This window comes from Rhinopithecus roxellana, chromosome 10 (assembly GCF_007565055.1).
Source record: "Rhinopithecus roxellana isolate Shanxi Qingling chromosome 10, ASM756505v1, whole genome shotgun sequence".
Lineage (NCBI taxonomy): Eukaryota > Metazoa > Chordata > Mammalia > Primates > Cercopithecidae > Rhinopithecus > Rhinopithecus roxellana.
This window is the reverse complement of record NC_044558.1, coordinates 30,898,911-30,916,386: the sequence shown is the minus strand read 5'-3', so window position 1 is coordinate 30,916,386 and position 17,476 is coordinate 30,898,911. Positions and strand designations below refer to the sequence as shown.

The window sequence follows — 17,476 nt, the reverse complement described above, 5'->3', positions numbered from 1 at the left end:
GTGCCTTTAGTTTACAGTTTAGGTATTGTGTACTTAGAAATGTGTTAAAAGGTCAGATATCATGTTAAATGTTCTTATCACAGGAAATAAAACAATATGAAATGAAACAACAAAAAAGTATTTGCATTTTAAAAATTCATTCCTCCACTGTTGGACATTTGGATTGTTGCCACCTTTTAAATATAATGAATAATGCTGCTATGAACATTCATGTACAAGTTTCTGTGTGGACATATGTTTTCAATTTTCTTGGGTAAATACCTAGTAGTGAAATTGCTAGACCATATGATAATTCTGTTTTACCACTTGAGAAACTGACAAACTGTTTTGCAAAGTGACTGCACCGTATTACACTCCCACCAGCAGTGTACGAGGCTTCTCTGCATCTTTTCCAATGCTTGTTATTATTTATGATTTTGATTATAGCCCTTCTAGGTGATGTGAAATCATATTTCACTGTGCTTTTGACTTGCGTTTCTCTGATGATTAATGATGTGGAATAGCTTTCCATGTGCTTTTTGGCTATTTGTGTATCTTTAGAGAGCTGTGTATTCAGATTATCTGTTCATGTATAAATTTGGTTATTTGTCTTTTTATTATAGAGTTGTAATAGTTATTTATATATTTTGACCACCAGTCCTTTATCTGATATATAATTTGCTCATATTTTGTCTCATTCTTTGGATTGTCTTTTACTTTATTAATGATTCTACTCAAAATGTAAATGTTTTTAACTTTATTTTATATTAATTAGCTCTGGCTCCCATAACAAAATACCATAGACTGGATGGCTATCAACAAGGATATATTTCCTCACAGTTCTGGAGGTTGGAAACTCGAGATCAGGGTTTCAGCATGCGCGGGTTCTGCTGATACCTCATCCTGGCTTGCAGATGGCTGCCTTCTCACTGTGCCCTCACACAGCAGAGAGAGAGCTCTGGTGTCCCTTCCTCTTCTAAAAAGGGAAGTAATCCCAGCTGGAGAGCCTTGTAGTCCTAACCTCATCTAAACAAAATGATTTCCCAAAGTTCCCATCTCCACATACCACCATGTTGGGGATTAGGGCTTCAACATATGAATTTGGGGACACAATTCAGTCATAGCAGATGGAGTCTGGTCTATTTTAACTTGTGTTGTATGAGCTTTTGGTGTCACATTTAAGAAACCATTGCCTAATCCAAGATTGCAAAGATTTACCTCTATGGTTTTCTCTAAGAATTTTACAGGTTTAGTATGCTTAGGCTCTTTTGGATATTAGAAACTTGTTCATGATGTTCCCTTAATCTGGAATAATTTTCTTTCAACATACATTTTGCCTGGCTCTTACTCATTTTTCACTTTTTGTCTTAGATGCCCCCTTCACACACATACCCTCCTACAGGAGTGCATGCTGGACACCCTGGATATAACCCCATCACAGCGTTTATCACATTTCGTTGTAATTATCGTTCAGTTACTTCTATTTACTATGTCTTTTTCACCATTGTACACATTATAGCGTCTGAAAACTTTCGCAAGATCTCCTACGTATTAGGCATCCAATAATATTTTGTGGAGTAAATAGAGGAATAATAAAAGTGTCAGTTTTTAAAATTTGCAGACAGAAATGCATTGTCAAGCGAGCCAGTATCCAAACTAGGCTGACAAGGGCAAGCTCCTTCTCTACAGTAAATTACACAGAAAATTTGAGCAATTTAAAAACATCCCTCAGTATCTATGGAATTAGAGCATGTTATATTATTTGAACATTTGATGACACCATGTCATGTTAGTGTGTCCTAAGAATTCCAGAACTCACCTACACCCCTATTGCCAGACAACTACAATCCTTAGGCTGGGATGGACTTTCACAGAGAGAGTGGTTAGAAGAATCTTTCCAGCTTTTTCTTTCATGGTTTGCTTCTTTTTCTTTGTTATTTAATACTTTCACCCCCAACCCCCCACTGATAAACTGCTTTAGTTGTATATTGATGTAACATATTATAACACAAAGTGATTTTTTCTGAGCTAGTGTGCAATTTTAAATGTTGTACACAGTAAAATTCTCCAAGGCAGGAAAATATGTTTCAATAGATTTTACAACTTTTATAGCACCCACTACAGCATTTCAGCACAGTGAACAGCAAACAATGTTGTAGCCCAAATATTTTTGGTTATATAATTATAACTGATTGCTAGAGATGTGACTTTGTTTTGTTTTGTTTTGTTTAGAGTTAGAGCTTTGTTGATCTACGTTGGGAGATTTAAATATTCAGCTCGAATGCTATTTTGTCTGTCTCTGAGTGTTTGCCACAGCAGGTGTTACCTAACCAGATGCTAAAGCCTTTTAAATTAATACGCAGCATCTTGTCAAACATGCCTCCTGCTTTACACTGTCAGAGCTGTTGGAAATTGGCTTTTCCTGCCAAAAGAGTTTTTGATTGGCAATGATTCAGCCCTGAAATGCTTTAACTACAATGCTTACTGGGCCATGTGATTGTACTAACGTACTTAGAATGTCGAGTTTTAATAAATGTACAAATGCATGAAGCATCAAATATGCAAAAATATCTTTGGGGCATTTATAGAGATTGAAGATTCTATCCCTCTCCTCCATAAAGATAAATCGGAATTAAGAACAAGAGCATGAAGTGGCTGAAGAAGGAAAAGAATTGCTTCCTGATGACCTCCCTTTCTCTTCGTTCATATACTTGATACAATAAGACCAGAACAAGGTTTTGTTTTATTTTTTTCTATTTGGAGAAAAATGAAGGGGAGATGGAGCAAGTCAGAGGGAAAGGAAACTTGGAGTGAGTAACTTCAGTCTTGGTTCTAAGCCATTCTGTTTGTCTCTTTCTCATTCTAGTGATATTATGCAGAGGGATAGGATTTGTTAGCAAGGCAGTTACTCAAACTTAGAGCAAGAGCTCAAGGGGTGAGGTGGGAGCTCCATTCAATAGGGAGCATCCTTCTCACCTGGGTCAGGGAATCTGTGCAAGACTTCAGGCTCTAACCCTGGATTCTGGTCAGACGTGTAGGCAGCTGGGCTCCTCTCAAACAGCATCTCAGAGCAAGCAATGCAAGGGTTCATTAAAAACTTCTCAAATATGTTTTATACTATCATTGCATTTCAGACACCAGAAAACATCTTGAGTGGTGTGTGAGCCCTAGGTTAGTGATAATAGATGCAATCAGAGAGATGAGGAGAGGATAATAGAAGATAAAGTCAGAGACTTTTTTTTTTTTTTTTTTTTAAATAGAGACGGGGTTTCACCATCTTGGCCAGGCTGATCTTGAACTCCTGACCTCACGATCCACCAGCCTCGGCCTCCCAAAGTGCTGGGATTATAGGTGTGAGCCACCACGCCCAGCCAATTTTTTTGTATTTTATTGGAGATGGGGTTTCATCATGTTGCCCAGGCTGTTCTCAAACTCCTGAGCTCAGGTAATCCGCTCGCCTCGGCCTCCCAAAGTGCTAGGATTACAAGCGTGAACCACTGCACCGGGTCAGAGATATGTTTAAGGAAGCTTTGAAGAACTGTTTTATGATAACTAGAGAATTTCCTCATAGGCTCTACCCTTATATACATTAACATTATAGAATATCCTTGATGTGTCTTAGGTAGTAGTAATGAAAATTTCTGATCAGCAAGAATTACTACAGGAACACAGGAAGAGAGGAGATATTTTCTCTCCAAAAATGTGCTGAGTATTTTTACTGTATCACACTAATGTCAATCACTTCTGCCATGCTAGTTTGCTAATGATATAGTAGAACTCTCTCTTTTTTATTATCATGCTTGAGGATAATCCTCTCGTCCCTGATATATAATTAGTTTCATTATCAGTGCCTTCCAAAGAAAAAGGGCAATGAGTAACAATGAGCCTTGGGTAGGTGACTCTAGAGTTACATTTTAGTTACCATTAAAGAAAAAAACTGCATGTTTTGATAAAATTTATATATATATATATAATATATATGCCTTCATGAGCCCATTCATCTATTAAAAATATATTATTTTACATTATATATATAATATTTAATATATAATATAATATGTATATATTTTAATAGATGAATGGGCCCATGAAGGCAAATGTGCCTAGGGCTCACAGAAGCAATGCAGTGCCAGCAGAACAGCCAATGTGGGGATACTGAAAAACTCTACCTTGCCTCCAAATATGTTCCCAACCAATCTGTAGTGACCTCTCCGGGATTTAAAAATGAAATGTAGTGCCGGCTCTCCAGGATTTAAAAACAAGCTGAATCATCTCTAGCAAGCCATTGTCAAAGAAAGCCTAATACCTGGGATAGCTCTATATATATATTGAGAAATTGGTGTCCACAAAGCAGAGTGGGAATAAGACATAAGATAGGCACATTTCAGTAGGAGCATAGTGAGTGATTCATGGCTTGATGGACAGACAGCCTGAGACTGATTGACAATTTTGATTTCCACAAACATCCACTTTTTGAAAGATTCTAAGTACCTTGATTAGAAGTTTTTGAAAACAAAAGTTACCAAGTGCCCAAGTACACATCTACCGAGGGAATGACTTCTGTAGCATGTTGGATTTTAAATAGGCTTGCATCCCCCAAGTCACCATGATACATTAACATAGTCTTCTATTATGCAGTTTTAGGAAAAAGACCAAAAAGTTCTCTAATTAGAATATAGATACATAAAAATTCAAGGGGGCACGAAATATAATGCACATGGAATTTAAACCTCGTTTTTCTTTTAACTTGAGCCATCTTACCCAATGATTTTTGTCAAAATTCTGAGTCCAGTTGTGCCTGTCACATTGCATTAGTTATGCAGGCAATTCTACCTTCAAGCTATCTAGCCCAGGGCTGACCATGAGACATGGGCTGTTTTGCACAGTAATTTTGGATGACAGCATTCCCCGGGCTCATGTGAGACCAGAAGGCAATTATAAAAACAGAGGTCATTAACACTGCATTTGATTACATAATAAAATAAAAATATTGCATATACATAGTGATATAATGATGAAGTATTAATTTCTATATGCCTTTCTTCCCAAACTAAAGGATTTCCAAACTGAATTTCTAAAGACTCTTCTGAATTTTTACCTGCTAATATACTAAGTGTAGATATAAAATTTGAGAAATACATTGTCTTTTCATTGCTTTGTTTATATCTCTCAAATGTAATACTTCTGTTATTAATCTGTTCTAGAAAGTATGTCCTGTGGTTTGGGGAAAAAATACATATCTTTTTACATGTAAATTTATGTGAAATTATATGCAAATAAAAATAGATTTAAAATCCAAAGCTTTCCACTGAGTATTACAAATAGAATTGCTAGAAGAATTATTAAAGTTCAAAGGAAGAAACACCAAAATACAGTAAATGAGGGGCATAGCCTAAGGAAGTCATTATAAAAAAAAAGCATTTTGAAGCAGTTAATTTTGTCTAATTGAAATGCTAGATGGTCAAATCAGCATGCTTCCATGCCATATGCTTTCCTGAGAGCTATTTTTGATTTGCACAAATGGTTGAAGAATAAACTTAAAAGATGCTTTTTTGTGGTTGGTGAGGGTGTTGGCAGTGTTTAGTGAAGCTGAATTCCAACTCATCATTTATTTTTCCTCTTCTCTCTCAAACTGGTTTGCACTCACGATTCTTCAAGGCAGGACTTACTCAGATAGATGGCTACAGAAATAAAGCCATTGTCAGTTCATTAATTAAGTGGCCCACAAGATTAGAAAATGCAGGTTTAATTGAACGGTAAAGAGTATTAAAATTGTAATCAAGATGAATGCATTGTCACAGATTTCTCTGGAGACTGTCTGGTGTCATTGACTTGAAATTGAAAGGCTGAATTTTCCTCTTATCGTGCAGCTTCTCCTAACCTGCTTTCCTGAGGTGAGGCCTTACCTATTAAATCAAAGCCTTTCAAGCATTTAGTAAATGAGAAAATATGTCATTTTTTTTCTCAATTAAACCTCCTCAAGTAAGCACACCATCTGAAATGAGTCAGGGAAGTTTTTTTTTTTTTTTTTTCAAGCCCTATTATGTTTATTATTAAATGTCAGAAAATGAGTTTAAAGATGAACCTGTATAAAAATAGAATGCTCTGTGTCTGTCTGAGAATGGGTAGCCCGATAGGGTCTGGTGATATACCAGGTGGAAAAGGCATAAGTTGAAAAGAAGAGGAAGGTTTACCAGAAGAAGTTATACACTCTTTAATTTCCTGTCTAGGTTAGTCTTATAGAATGTAGATAGGCACAAGAACTGAGTGAATCTATGCTTTGCCCCTGTATTTTTCACTTTGGAAATAACACATGCAGAGATCAAAACAAGAGAAGCTTCTTTTCATTAAACTTACTAAGAACAACATATTGACCTAAGGCCTATCATTTGAAATATTTGCAGCACAGACACTTGAATTACTCAAGCTCATCCTTAGCTTAGAAGTCAGCACAAAAGAATGAAACCACTGATAAGATGCAAGACAGCTTATCTTTGTTCTGGGATATGACAGGTTTCAGGGATGTTGGCACCAGCATCGCCATATAATGGAATGGGTCTTGATGGAAATACTTAATCTCTTCTACTTTTCTCATCTGTGTTCTGGGAATAATAGCACTGCTATAATGATTAAATGACATAACAGATATAAAGTTCCTAACAATGTACCTAGCATATAATTAGTACTTAAGAAATGATAGTTAAGTAAAGAGCCAGGCTCAGTGGCTTACACCTGTAATCCCAGTGTTTTGGAAAGCCTACTTGGAGGTAGGAGAATTGCTTGAGGCCAGGAGTTTGAGATAAGCTGGGTAACATAGCAACGCCCCTGTCTTTTTTTTTAAAGACAAGTGAGACCCTGTTTTTAAAAGAAAAAACAATGAGAGAGGGGAAGAAAATAAATAAAAAGGTAACAACTGGGAATATTGGCTGAAATAGAAGAGCTTTAGATTTTATGTAGTTTAAGAGACTTGTAACAAATTTAGGAGTGCACAGAAGTTAGATGACCTGTGTTGGTGTATAAGAAATGATACTTTCAAAATTTTAAGATACTAACAGAAAAAGTTATTTTATTTTCCTCTTTTTTTTTTAAATAAACTATTGCTTTATACCATAAGCTGAATTAGTATGAGAGGGATAGAAATGGCTAGAAAAGATTAATTTCAGAGAAAAAGTAGTTTGAATGATTAATCCCCTGAATACATATAAACATATCGAGAGCAAGGACTTTAACTTGCTTCTTTCCTTGTCATCTTCCCAGCACTGAAAACAGGGTCCACTACATAGTGAAATATATATATATATATATATATATATATATATATATATATCTCATATAGATGTGTTTGTGATGTGTCTGAGGACACACTAAGAAAGAGAAGGGCACCCCTCCCTTTGTGCTGAGTGTACTGTTATGGCACTGTGTGGTCTAGATCTTGACTGTTCTTTAAAATTCCAAGGGACAAAACATAGAGTAGGGAAAGTCATTTTGCTCTTTGGAAAAAGAAAGTATTTGGCACGCTTGGGTTGGAGAACAAAATAGTCTCAAAAGTTGTTGAGTATGCTTAGTAGTTGGTGACTGATCTAATTCTCTTATCTCACTGATTCAAATACACTTAGGTCTTTCTACAGATTCTTTTTAATTCAGATGAAGTATGAATAAAGTTTCCTTCTAACATTTATTTCTCACTACTTTAAGCTTCTGATAATACTCTGTGTTATACATTGTATTCTGTTTCTTACCTTTTTCACTCAAAATTATATTTTTGAAATCTTTCCATGTTGCTATACAAAGATCTAACCTATTTATTCTTCCCTTTGCATAATATTCCATCATGTACATTTACTATATTTAATTCATGCATTTTTCTATATGTGGAAATCTAGGTTGTTCCCCTATGAATTCCTTTTTGGGAATCTTGTGGAAATACTGTTCTAAAAACATAATTTGAGAAATGCTAGACTAGAGAAATACCATATTGGTTAAATACACACTTTCACTTTAAGAATGTATAAGACCAATGTGATAGATCCAGTGAACAAATGATAAATTTAAATGCATGAATTATTCAGAGCAATAGGCCCAAAGCACTAAGGAATAGAAAATATTTTCGTGATTTCTCCTGCCACATTCATTTTCTCTCAGGTGCACATGCCCTCATTCATTCTACCATCTTTGCATTCAACACAAATATTTATATCACAAAATTATGCTTTCATGATAATGAGCTTCAGCACTAGAGCTAGCCCATTGCTAGGTGGGAGGTATACTGCAGATCTCTTTGTGGAAACTACCAGGATCAGAAAAGATTTTCTGAATAATTTGTTGAATTTGGCAAATTTCCTGGTAATCACTATATCACTATATATATATATATATATATATATATATATATACACACATACACACACACACACCCATATATATGTGTGAAAAAGGTAAGAAACAGAATGCAATGTATAACACAGAGTATTATCAGAAGCTTAAAGCAGTGAGACACAAAAGTTAGAAGAAAACTATTCATACTTCATTATGTCTGAATTAAAAGGAATCTGTAGAAAGAACTAAGCGTGTTTGAATCAGTGAGATAAGAGAATCAGATCAGCCATCAACCACAAAGAGCAAAATGACACATATATACATGTTAGAAAGCATGACAGACAACAATGTCATTGCTATGTAGAATATAGTATATTTCAATACAGACAAAACAGCAGCTATAAAATAAAAAAAGAATATTATATCTGTTATATGTTAAGCAAATTATAGTGATCTCACTTAGAAAAATTTTTTAAAACCTTCAATAATATCTTTTAAATTTATTTTGGTATCAAAGTCCAAAGTTTGAGGAAAGTAAACCATTTATTTATTATCACAACAAGGATTTATTGTTTACTCAATTTTCCGAGAACTATGCTAAGACCTAAGGATATAAAAATACACTAACAACCTTGTGTTAAAGGATTGTACTGTTTAGGTGGAGGAGACGAACACATAATTCAGTTATTATAAAAACAATACAATTAGGTATTTTAAAGCATTAAGAAGGCTAACTAGTGCTTTTAAAAGTGAATTAGTTAGGCAGAGGGATGATGAAGAGTATTTGGGCCGGGCGCGGTGGCTCACGCCTGTAATCCCAGCACTTTGGGAGGCTGAGGCTGGCGGATCACGAGGTCAGGAAATTGAGACCATCCTGGCTAACACGGTGAAACCCCGTCTCTACTAAAAATACAAAAAATTAGCCCGATGTGGTGGTGGGCGCCTGTAGTCCCAACTACTCGGGAGGCTGAGGCAGGAGAATGGCGTGAACCCGGGAGGCAGAGCTTGCAGTGAGCCGAGATCTCGCCACTGCACTACAGCCTGGACAACAGAGCAAGACTTCGTCTCAAAAAAAAAAAAAAAAAAAAAAAAGAGTATTTGAAGCACAGTAGATAGTATGTAAAAGAAACAAGAAAAAAAGTTGAACAAATGAAAAGGTAGAAATGGAAACAGGAAAGATAAATTTTTGACAGTGGATAGACCGTCTAGGAAGGAGGCTTTTGAGGGATGTGTGACTTATAAAGGGCATACACTAGTATTACTCTGTGTGTGGCACTTGGTGATGGGTTTTGAGTGCTTATTAATGATGGAGATCCCTGATGGGCCTCAAATGTGAATTCTGAAAGTTCTATGAGGTCAACTGCAACAACTGTTCTATGTTATCTTCATATCTTCAGCATCTAGCACAGGGTCTGATATGTGGTAGGAGTTCAATAACTGTTGTATGAATGGCTGGATAGTTAGACGGATGATAATCTCAGAATGCTTGAGACATTTGATAAGAGACTCCTTTTTTGGCCAGAAAGAGGCAGTGTTGCAGAAATCTAAACGTTGTAGAATCAAAGTGGGTCATATTTAGCTGCGTCCTTGAACAATTTATTCATCACTGCTAAGCTTCAGTGTCCTCATCTGAAAAATAGGGAGTAGATGGAATTATTCATGTAAAATGGTTAGCTTGGGGCATGGCAAAACAAAGTGCCAACTGCTCAAAGTGGTATTAATAGTTACTATTGTTCTATAAGTAATAAAGCTAATTAGTTATGAAAGGGCCATGTTTTGGGTGGTTTGAATTTTGAAAGTTAGAGTTGGTTTAAATTTGATATGTTTGAAGGTTAAAAGCACTGAAAGTTTGATGACCATGGGAAATATAATTTTTCCAAAAATTGAAGCACAAATCAGAAGGGAAAAGCCTTTGGTCAGGGGAAACAAACAACCTATTGTAATCACCCAGTATGAATTAGATTGTCTGGGTTCAAAGCCTAGCTCCATTATTGACTAGGTGTGTAACTTTGAACAAATGACTTAACTTCTCTAGGCCTCAGTGAGATTTTAGTAGTTTCTTATGGTGGGTTATTAGGATTGATGAGATAATTAATATAAATTGCTTGGCAGAGGACCTGGCATACTGTAACTGTAAGGTTACAATCAATGTTAACCGTATTTGCTATTATCGATATGTCTGTAAGATGATGTGAGGCTCAGTTCATATTTATGGTAAGGAGAATAGGTATAGAAAAGAGAAATGTCAGAGGAAAAGTATTAAAATGTTTGGTGGTTAACTCCATATGAGATATCTGCCTTTACATGGTCTCAGATACATAGAACATGCTTGTCTAACACTTGTTGCTCTGTGTATAAGGTATACTATGCTTTGGACCTTCTAGTTCCCCACACTCTTGGACTAATTAAGGGGGATCATGCAAAATAATTGCAGTTGTGTTAGTTCTTTTTCATGTTGCTGATAAAGACATACCTGAGACTGGGTAATTTATAAAGGAAAAAAAAGGTTTAATGGACTCAAGTTACATGTTACTGGGGAGGTCACACAATCATGGTCGAAGGTGAAAGGCACTTCTTACATGACGGCAGCAAGAGAGAACAAGGAACAAGTGAAAAGGGTTTCCCTTTATAAAATGATCAGATCTCAAACTTAGTATCAGGAGAACAGTCTGAGGGGAAACCGCTCCCATTATTCAATTATCTCCACCTGTTCCTGCCCTTGACACCTGGGGATTATTACAATTCAATGTGAGATTTGGGTGGGGACAGGGAGCCAAACCATATCAGTAGTAATATTATTTAATGTTTCAGATAAGGAAAAAGGGCACCTCTAAATGTACTCCAGATCTGAATAATATAAAGCCAACAAACAACTAGGTCCAAAATGAAATAGTAGAAAAGCACTAAACTTGCAGTGTGGAGAATGATGCTCAGAGTTCACTCACTCCCTATGGCTTGTGAGTTTTGTGAACTTAGACCTACAACTTACCATTATTCAGTATCCTCAGCCATAAGATGGGAGTGTGACTCCCCCCCGCCCCCCAGGTATTTAGAGAGCAAGATGGTGTAATGAACATGAAAGTAGTGCCTGAAAGTTGCTAGGATGTTAATAAATGTAAGACTAACCTTAATACATGGAGTCACTAGCCTACTCAGAAGGAGTGCCATAATAACAAAAAAGGCCAAGTCTTCCATGGCCTATAACATCTTGACTAATTTCTCCCCTTTAAAGCTTAAATCAAGCTTTAAAAACTTGATTCTTTTACTGCACTTTCAGATTTATATTTTCTCTTATTTTCAAAGCACAAAAACATATTTCTCCATTGAAGAAAGTTTGATGATTGAAATACATGGGTGGAAGCCAAAAACCAAAATTAATTCATAATTTCACTGCCTAGAGATATCTAATGTTAAAATTCTAATAGATGCATATATTTTTAGTAATTAGCATGATGTTAAATATACAGATTTTATGTTTTATCTTTGTCAATGTTAATAATATACACAAAATTGTTTCTGAATGCCTACATGTTAATAATGTGCAATAAAGAATCTTCAGGTATCACTTATTTTCTGTATCAAAACTATGCAGTATATGAAGAAAATTTTATTTTCTAGAGAAAGGTTTATTGTTTTCTATTTGTTTTATTTCCATTTACCACATAAATAATATGCTCAGAGTATTAGCAGCATTTAAGCAGCAATCAGGGGAGAAAACATTTATCCCTATTTCAGCCAAAATGCAACAACAAACTCTGTCATCTAGAACCTAAGCCCTAAAGCCTACTCTGAGATCTTTGAAGTGTTCACTTGGGTTGAAGCCATTTCGAGAAACTAAGCAAAATAAATGGTTTGAAGCAAACAAAAATATAAACTCCAAACCTTCCCCAGCTTTTCATAATCATCATATTCATTTTCTTTTTACTAAATTTGCCTCCCTGGAGATTACATTAACCAAACCTGTCTCCTTCTTTTTTTTTTTTTTTTTTTTTTTTTGTCTTCTGAGTGCCTTCTCATCCTAGAGCTAAGTTTTTCCCAAAAACTCAAGTATTTGATAAGCATCAATTTTACTACTGAAAATCACTCTGACAGGTTTGGTGATAATATGGATCTGTTTACTTTTTTTAATTAAGTATTTGTTTATAAGGTAGAATACCAGAATAGTTGAATTTCTTGGTCTTCTTATTAAATAACCTTTTTCTGTGTGTAAACAAACTCTCCACCTATTGGTAAAAATACCATATCATATGATCTCTGATCCCATTTAGGGGAAGGAAGCCAATGAAGATTCCTTCACAGTGTCATTAACCACATGAAGACAGAATTACTCCAGAGCCCCCAATTTTTTGGTAACAATATGACCTATTTCTATGAACTAAAAATAAATATCATTTGAGCTCCCACTGTGTCTTAGGCACTGGTGGTGTAACAGTGAACAGGTCAAAGCCTGTGTCCACATGGAGCTTATCTTTCAGAAAGACTGAACAATATGCAAATTAATAAGAAAATCTTAGATCATGTTATCAAATCTGAGGCATATTTATTACTTTGTAAAAAAAAAAAAAAAAGTAGATTACCCTGCTTCATCTTGTTAACAAATAAAATAAATTTGTTAATATCAAAGTAGCATGTTTAGCAGGGTTTTGTGTAGTTGTTCTGAAGATCCACTGTACTCTGTATAAACATTGCTCTATAGGAATTAAAGTGTAAGATTTTGGGAGCTGTTCATAAAATTAGCCAAACTTAAATTGACTCTAGGAATAAGTTATCATATTAACGTTAGGTTCAGTGTGATGTATCTGACATATTTTGAAATGTACTTTATACACTATTGTAATAAAATGCATATGATACATATTATGGATTAGGATGTTTTGAATAATGAATTTAAGATACTTCATAACAGCAATATATGTTGACCAGTCAATGGGGTCATATTTCCCCATTCTTTTCATTTTGAAATGTATATTTTGATTTTTTTCTGCTTTTAGATCTTGAATATTTCTCCAAATATTTTTATTACTCTTCCAGGAATTTGCTGCACTGACAAAAGAATTAAATGCCTGCAGGGAACAACTTCTAGAAAAGGAAGAAGAAATCTCTGAACTCAAAGCTGAAAGAAACAACACAAGAGTAAGTGTAAAGCAGCCTTCTTGGAATTAATTCCATTTGTAGTTCAGTGCATTACATCTAACACACATATACAAAGAAAATATAAGCATTTAAAACTTTAGAAATACTTTAAGCGGATAGTAACTCATAGTCAGTTACTTAAAGTAAAGGAGGATATACTATAAAACTCAAAACAAGAAGACAGGAAACCTAAATTATAGTCACAGCTACTAAATCACTATGTTGCTTTACAAAATGTTCACATTCCTTCTGGCCTTTACTTTATTTGACTTTAAAAAGAAGATCTGGATTTCAATAATGGGTTTCAAACTTTAAAAAGGTTGTTTTGAGGGTAGGGTAATCCCTCGGAGGCTGGAAATGGGCAAAAGAGGAGAGTTTTGGAGAAGAGGAAGAGTTTAAATTATAGGCTGCTACGAAAGAGTGGCCTGGATTTGGTCCTCACCTCCAACCAGCAAAAGTTTTTTTAGAAAAAGGAAAACTAAAGACCGGGCGTGGTGGCTCATGCCTGTAATCCCAGCACTTTGAGATGCCAAGGCAGGCAGATCACCTGAGGTCAGGAGTTCGAGACCACCCTGGCCAACATGGTGAAATCCAATTTCTACTATAAATACAAGAATCAGCCAGGCTTGGTGGTGCACATCTGCAGTCCCAGCTACTTGGGAGGACCTGGGAGGCAGAGGCTGCAGTGAACTGAGATTGCATCACTGCACTCCAGCCTGGGCAACACAGTGAGACTCTCTCAATAAAATAATAAATAAAAATAAAAAGGAAACAAAAAACAGTGTCAAGAATAAAGAAAACACTCAAGAAAAAAAAAATCTGCCCATTAAAAGTGGAGTGCCTTTATGTTTTAACAAATTTCCAAAGGGATGTCCAGTCACAATATTCTAATTTCATAAAACTCATGGAAGTTGCCAGATTCTACTCTTATAAACCCATGTATTTTCATCAAGCATATGATATGCCATGTAACATTAAAACTCAGAATTTGATAAAACATGCTTTATTTTCTTTCAGAAAAAAAAATTACTAAATTTTATAAAATATGTAAATTACCATATTACCCATACAGAAGCACAGTTTACTAAATGGAAGTAGAAAAAAAAAAAAAAAAAACACTTTTATGTAGATGTAAGTTCAATTTAAATACTAAGTTGGTGAAAAATAGTCTAAGTGTTATAGCTGTAAGAGATTAATCCTGAAAAAATAGATATAGCTAATGGTCTATTCACTTTATGAGTCTTAGAGAGTAATATAAAATACAGTTCTAACTGGGAGCTTGTGCTTTTAATGAGAGATAGGGTTGCTTACATAATGGTTACATGATCAAACTGAATTTATGTCCTTATTTATCAAGGTCTTATTTATAGTAAAGAGAATTCACATACATGCATACGTTGAATTGGTTTTCAATGATACTTTGATGAACCAGTCTAATGAATTGCCTCAAACACGGCTTGACAAGGGCAGTTTAGATCACATTATCAGGTATCAGATAGTTTTTTTCTGTTGCCCTCTTCCTCTCTATATATTTCTTGCCCTTGATTTTTTAACTTACCACTGTGTTTTCATGCAAATTTGAAATTTATTTATACCGTGACATTTATTCCGCCCTATTACACTATGCTATATTTTAGTACTTTAGACTACATTCCTTGATTTAACACAGCACAGTCAAATGTAAAAGTAGGAGCAGAAAGCTGAGAATGCAGGGAAATACAAAGCTTTGGTTAGGTTTATAACTAATGCTCACATTTAAAATGCACCAGACAATCTTTTATTAGCTGCATACGTTCATCTAAGCCTTTTTTCTTCAGTCCCTTACTCCTTTCTACACCCCTCTGGAGATGTTATACTTACCTCCATTTTACAGACCAGGTAAGTGAGCTCAGATCACTTGCCAGAAGTCACACAGTTGGTTAATAGCAAAGAAGGAATTTGAAAGGTAAGGCAGTTTAAATCCAGAGCCTGTGTACTAACCATGAGGCCATCAGCATTATTACTCAAAGACTTGTTATAGCTAGAGAGGACATTGCTTAACAGTCAGACCACCACAGTATGGAATACCTAATTGTGATGAATTTTAGAGAGCTAAGAGATTTGGTGACAGAGTCCATACGATTTTCATCATATTGAACCCCATGAGGCCCAGAAATACCTGAGGCTATTGTGTTTTCAAAAGAGTCTTGGATAATAAAGGCAGGAAGGTGAGCCACATGTGAAGTATCTATTCAGTAGTCAAAATGAGAACAATACAAAGTTCCTTTAAAATAACAATAACAGATATTGAAGCCATTGATTTTAACCATGCATAATAGTTACTTTGAAAATGTGAATAAGGCTGGAAAATACTTTTCCACCCTCCTTAAAGCAGTGATGTAGAGGATTTTTGTTGTTGACTACATCAAGGAAAACAGATTTATGAAAACTCCCTTGTACAAAGTATTGATTATATAATAACTCCTTAAGTTACATAACCACCTCTCACCCTCCTCCATCCCCCAGAAGAAGTATATCCAGGGCTGAAAATCAAATACATCTCTCTTCCCACTAAATGCCTTATCAAATGTTGCTAAATAAAACTGCTTTTATAGATTTTATGGTTGTTTATCTTTCTAGATATTGTGCTTACTATCTGTGTGCTGGTCACAGAGACAAAGCAACAAGCTAGCGTTTCCTTCTTACACATAAAGAAACTTTAATTGATGTCAGATTGTGAGCAAATTTAAAGTATAACTGATAGCTGGGCATGGTGGCACATGCCTGTAACCTCAGCTACTCAGGATGCTGAAATAGGATAATCGCTTGAATCCGGGAGGCAGAGGTTGCAGTGAGCGGAGATCATATCACTGCACTCCAGCCTGGGCGACAGAGGGAGACTCGGTCTCAAAAAATAAATACATAAATAAATATATAAAATAAATTAAAATATAAAATGTAATTGAGCATTCCAGTTTGCAAGGTTCTGATCAACTTGTGGCTCACTTTACATCAAGTAGTTAGCATATGTTCATGAACTGAGCCAAATAACGTAAAAAGCTAGTCCATGAAACCATGTGTGGATGAGGTCATTTGTATTAATTTTGAATATTATCAAAAACAATAGATCACAAAAAGTCCCTCTGTATAATTAAATATTTGAATGAATTATACCATCTCTCAAAATAGAAAAAAGAAGTTCCGGTGGGAGTTGAATGAAGATAGAGAGTAAAAATGATAATATAATAGCTAACATTAAAATCTAAATGTTTTTATAAATGTTTTACATGTTTAACTAACTATATTCTCACAGCAGTCTCATTATCCCATTTAATTCAAGAGAAAACTAAGTCAGTAAGTAACTTGTCCCAGGCCTATAAATGGCTTATAAATAAAATACCCAGAGAGTCCACTACGTCCTTCTCAGTTTACCCACAGACTATGTATTTAAGAAATCATATTCCTATGTCACCCACAATTCATATGTGATGCAAAGCTATTATGTTTAAAGAAGAACAGAGTTTCTTCAGATTTCTTTTTTTCTTTTTTTTAATTCTTTTGAGACGAGATCTTACTCTGTTACTAAGGCTGGAGTGCAGTGGCACGATCATGGTTCACTGCAGCCTAGAGCTCGCTGGACTCAGGTGATCTTCCCACCTCAACCTCCCAAGTAGCTGGGACTATAACCACATGCCACCCAGCTAATTTTTGTATTTTTTGTAGAGATGGGGTTTTCCCATGTTGCCTGGGCTTGTCTCAAACTCCTGGACTCAAGCAATCCGCCCATCTTCACCTCCCAAAGTGCTGGGATTACAGGCATGAACCACTGCTCCTGGCCTATTTAAATTTTTGTAATTCAATCTCAATTTATTGTGTGTTAGTCATGTGAAAAGTCAATGTGCTATGTTTTTATTCTGAGTCCAAAGCTGAAATGCATGGCCTGGCCACATGTTATGTTTTCTCTGCAGAAATACCTTGTTGACATTGCAGAAATGTGAGTGAATGAAAGAAAATCAGTCATCACTGCAGTTGCTTTTTTTTCTTTTTCTTTTTTTTTTTTTGAGACGGA

The 17,476-nt window shown here is 35.4% G+C and overlaps 1 protein-coding gene across 7 annotated transcripts in view; it reads left to right on the top strand.

Annotated features, from left to right (window-relative positions):
• The window catches only part of PPFIA2 (PTPRF interacting protein alpha 2), a 516,520-nt gene that overhangs the window by 291,471 nt on the left and 207,573 nt on the right, over positions 1-17,476 (top strand). For all 7 annotated transcript variants that reach the window (XM_010383657.2, XM_010383658.2, XM_010383659.2 and 4 more), the window contains one exon: positions 13,327-13,428. In XM_010383657.2, coding sequence (XP_010381959.1) covers positions 13,327-13,428 — 102 coding nt within the window. The remainder of the gene's footprint in view (positions 1-13,326; positions 13,429-17,476) is intronic.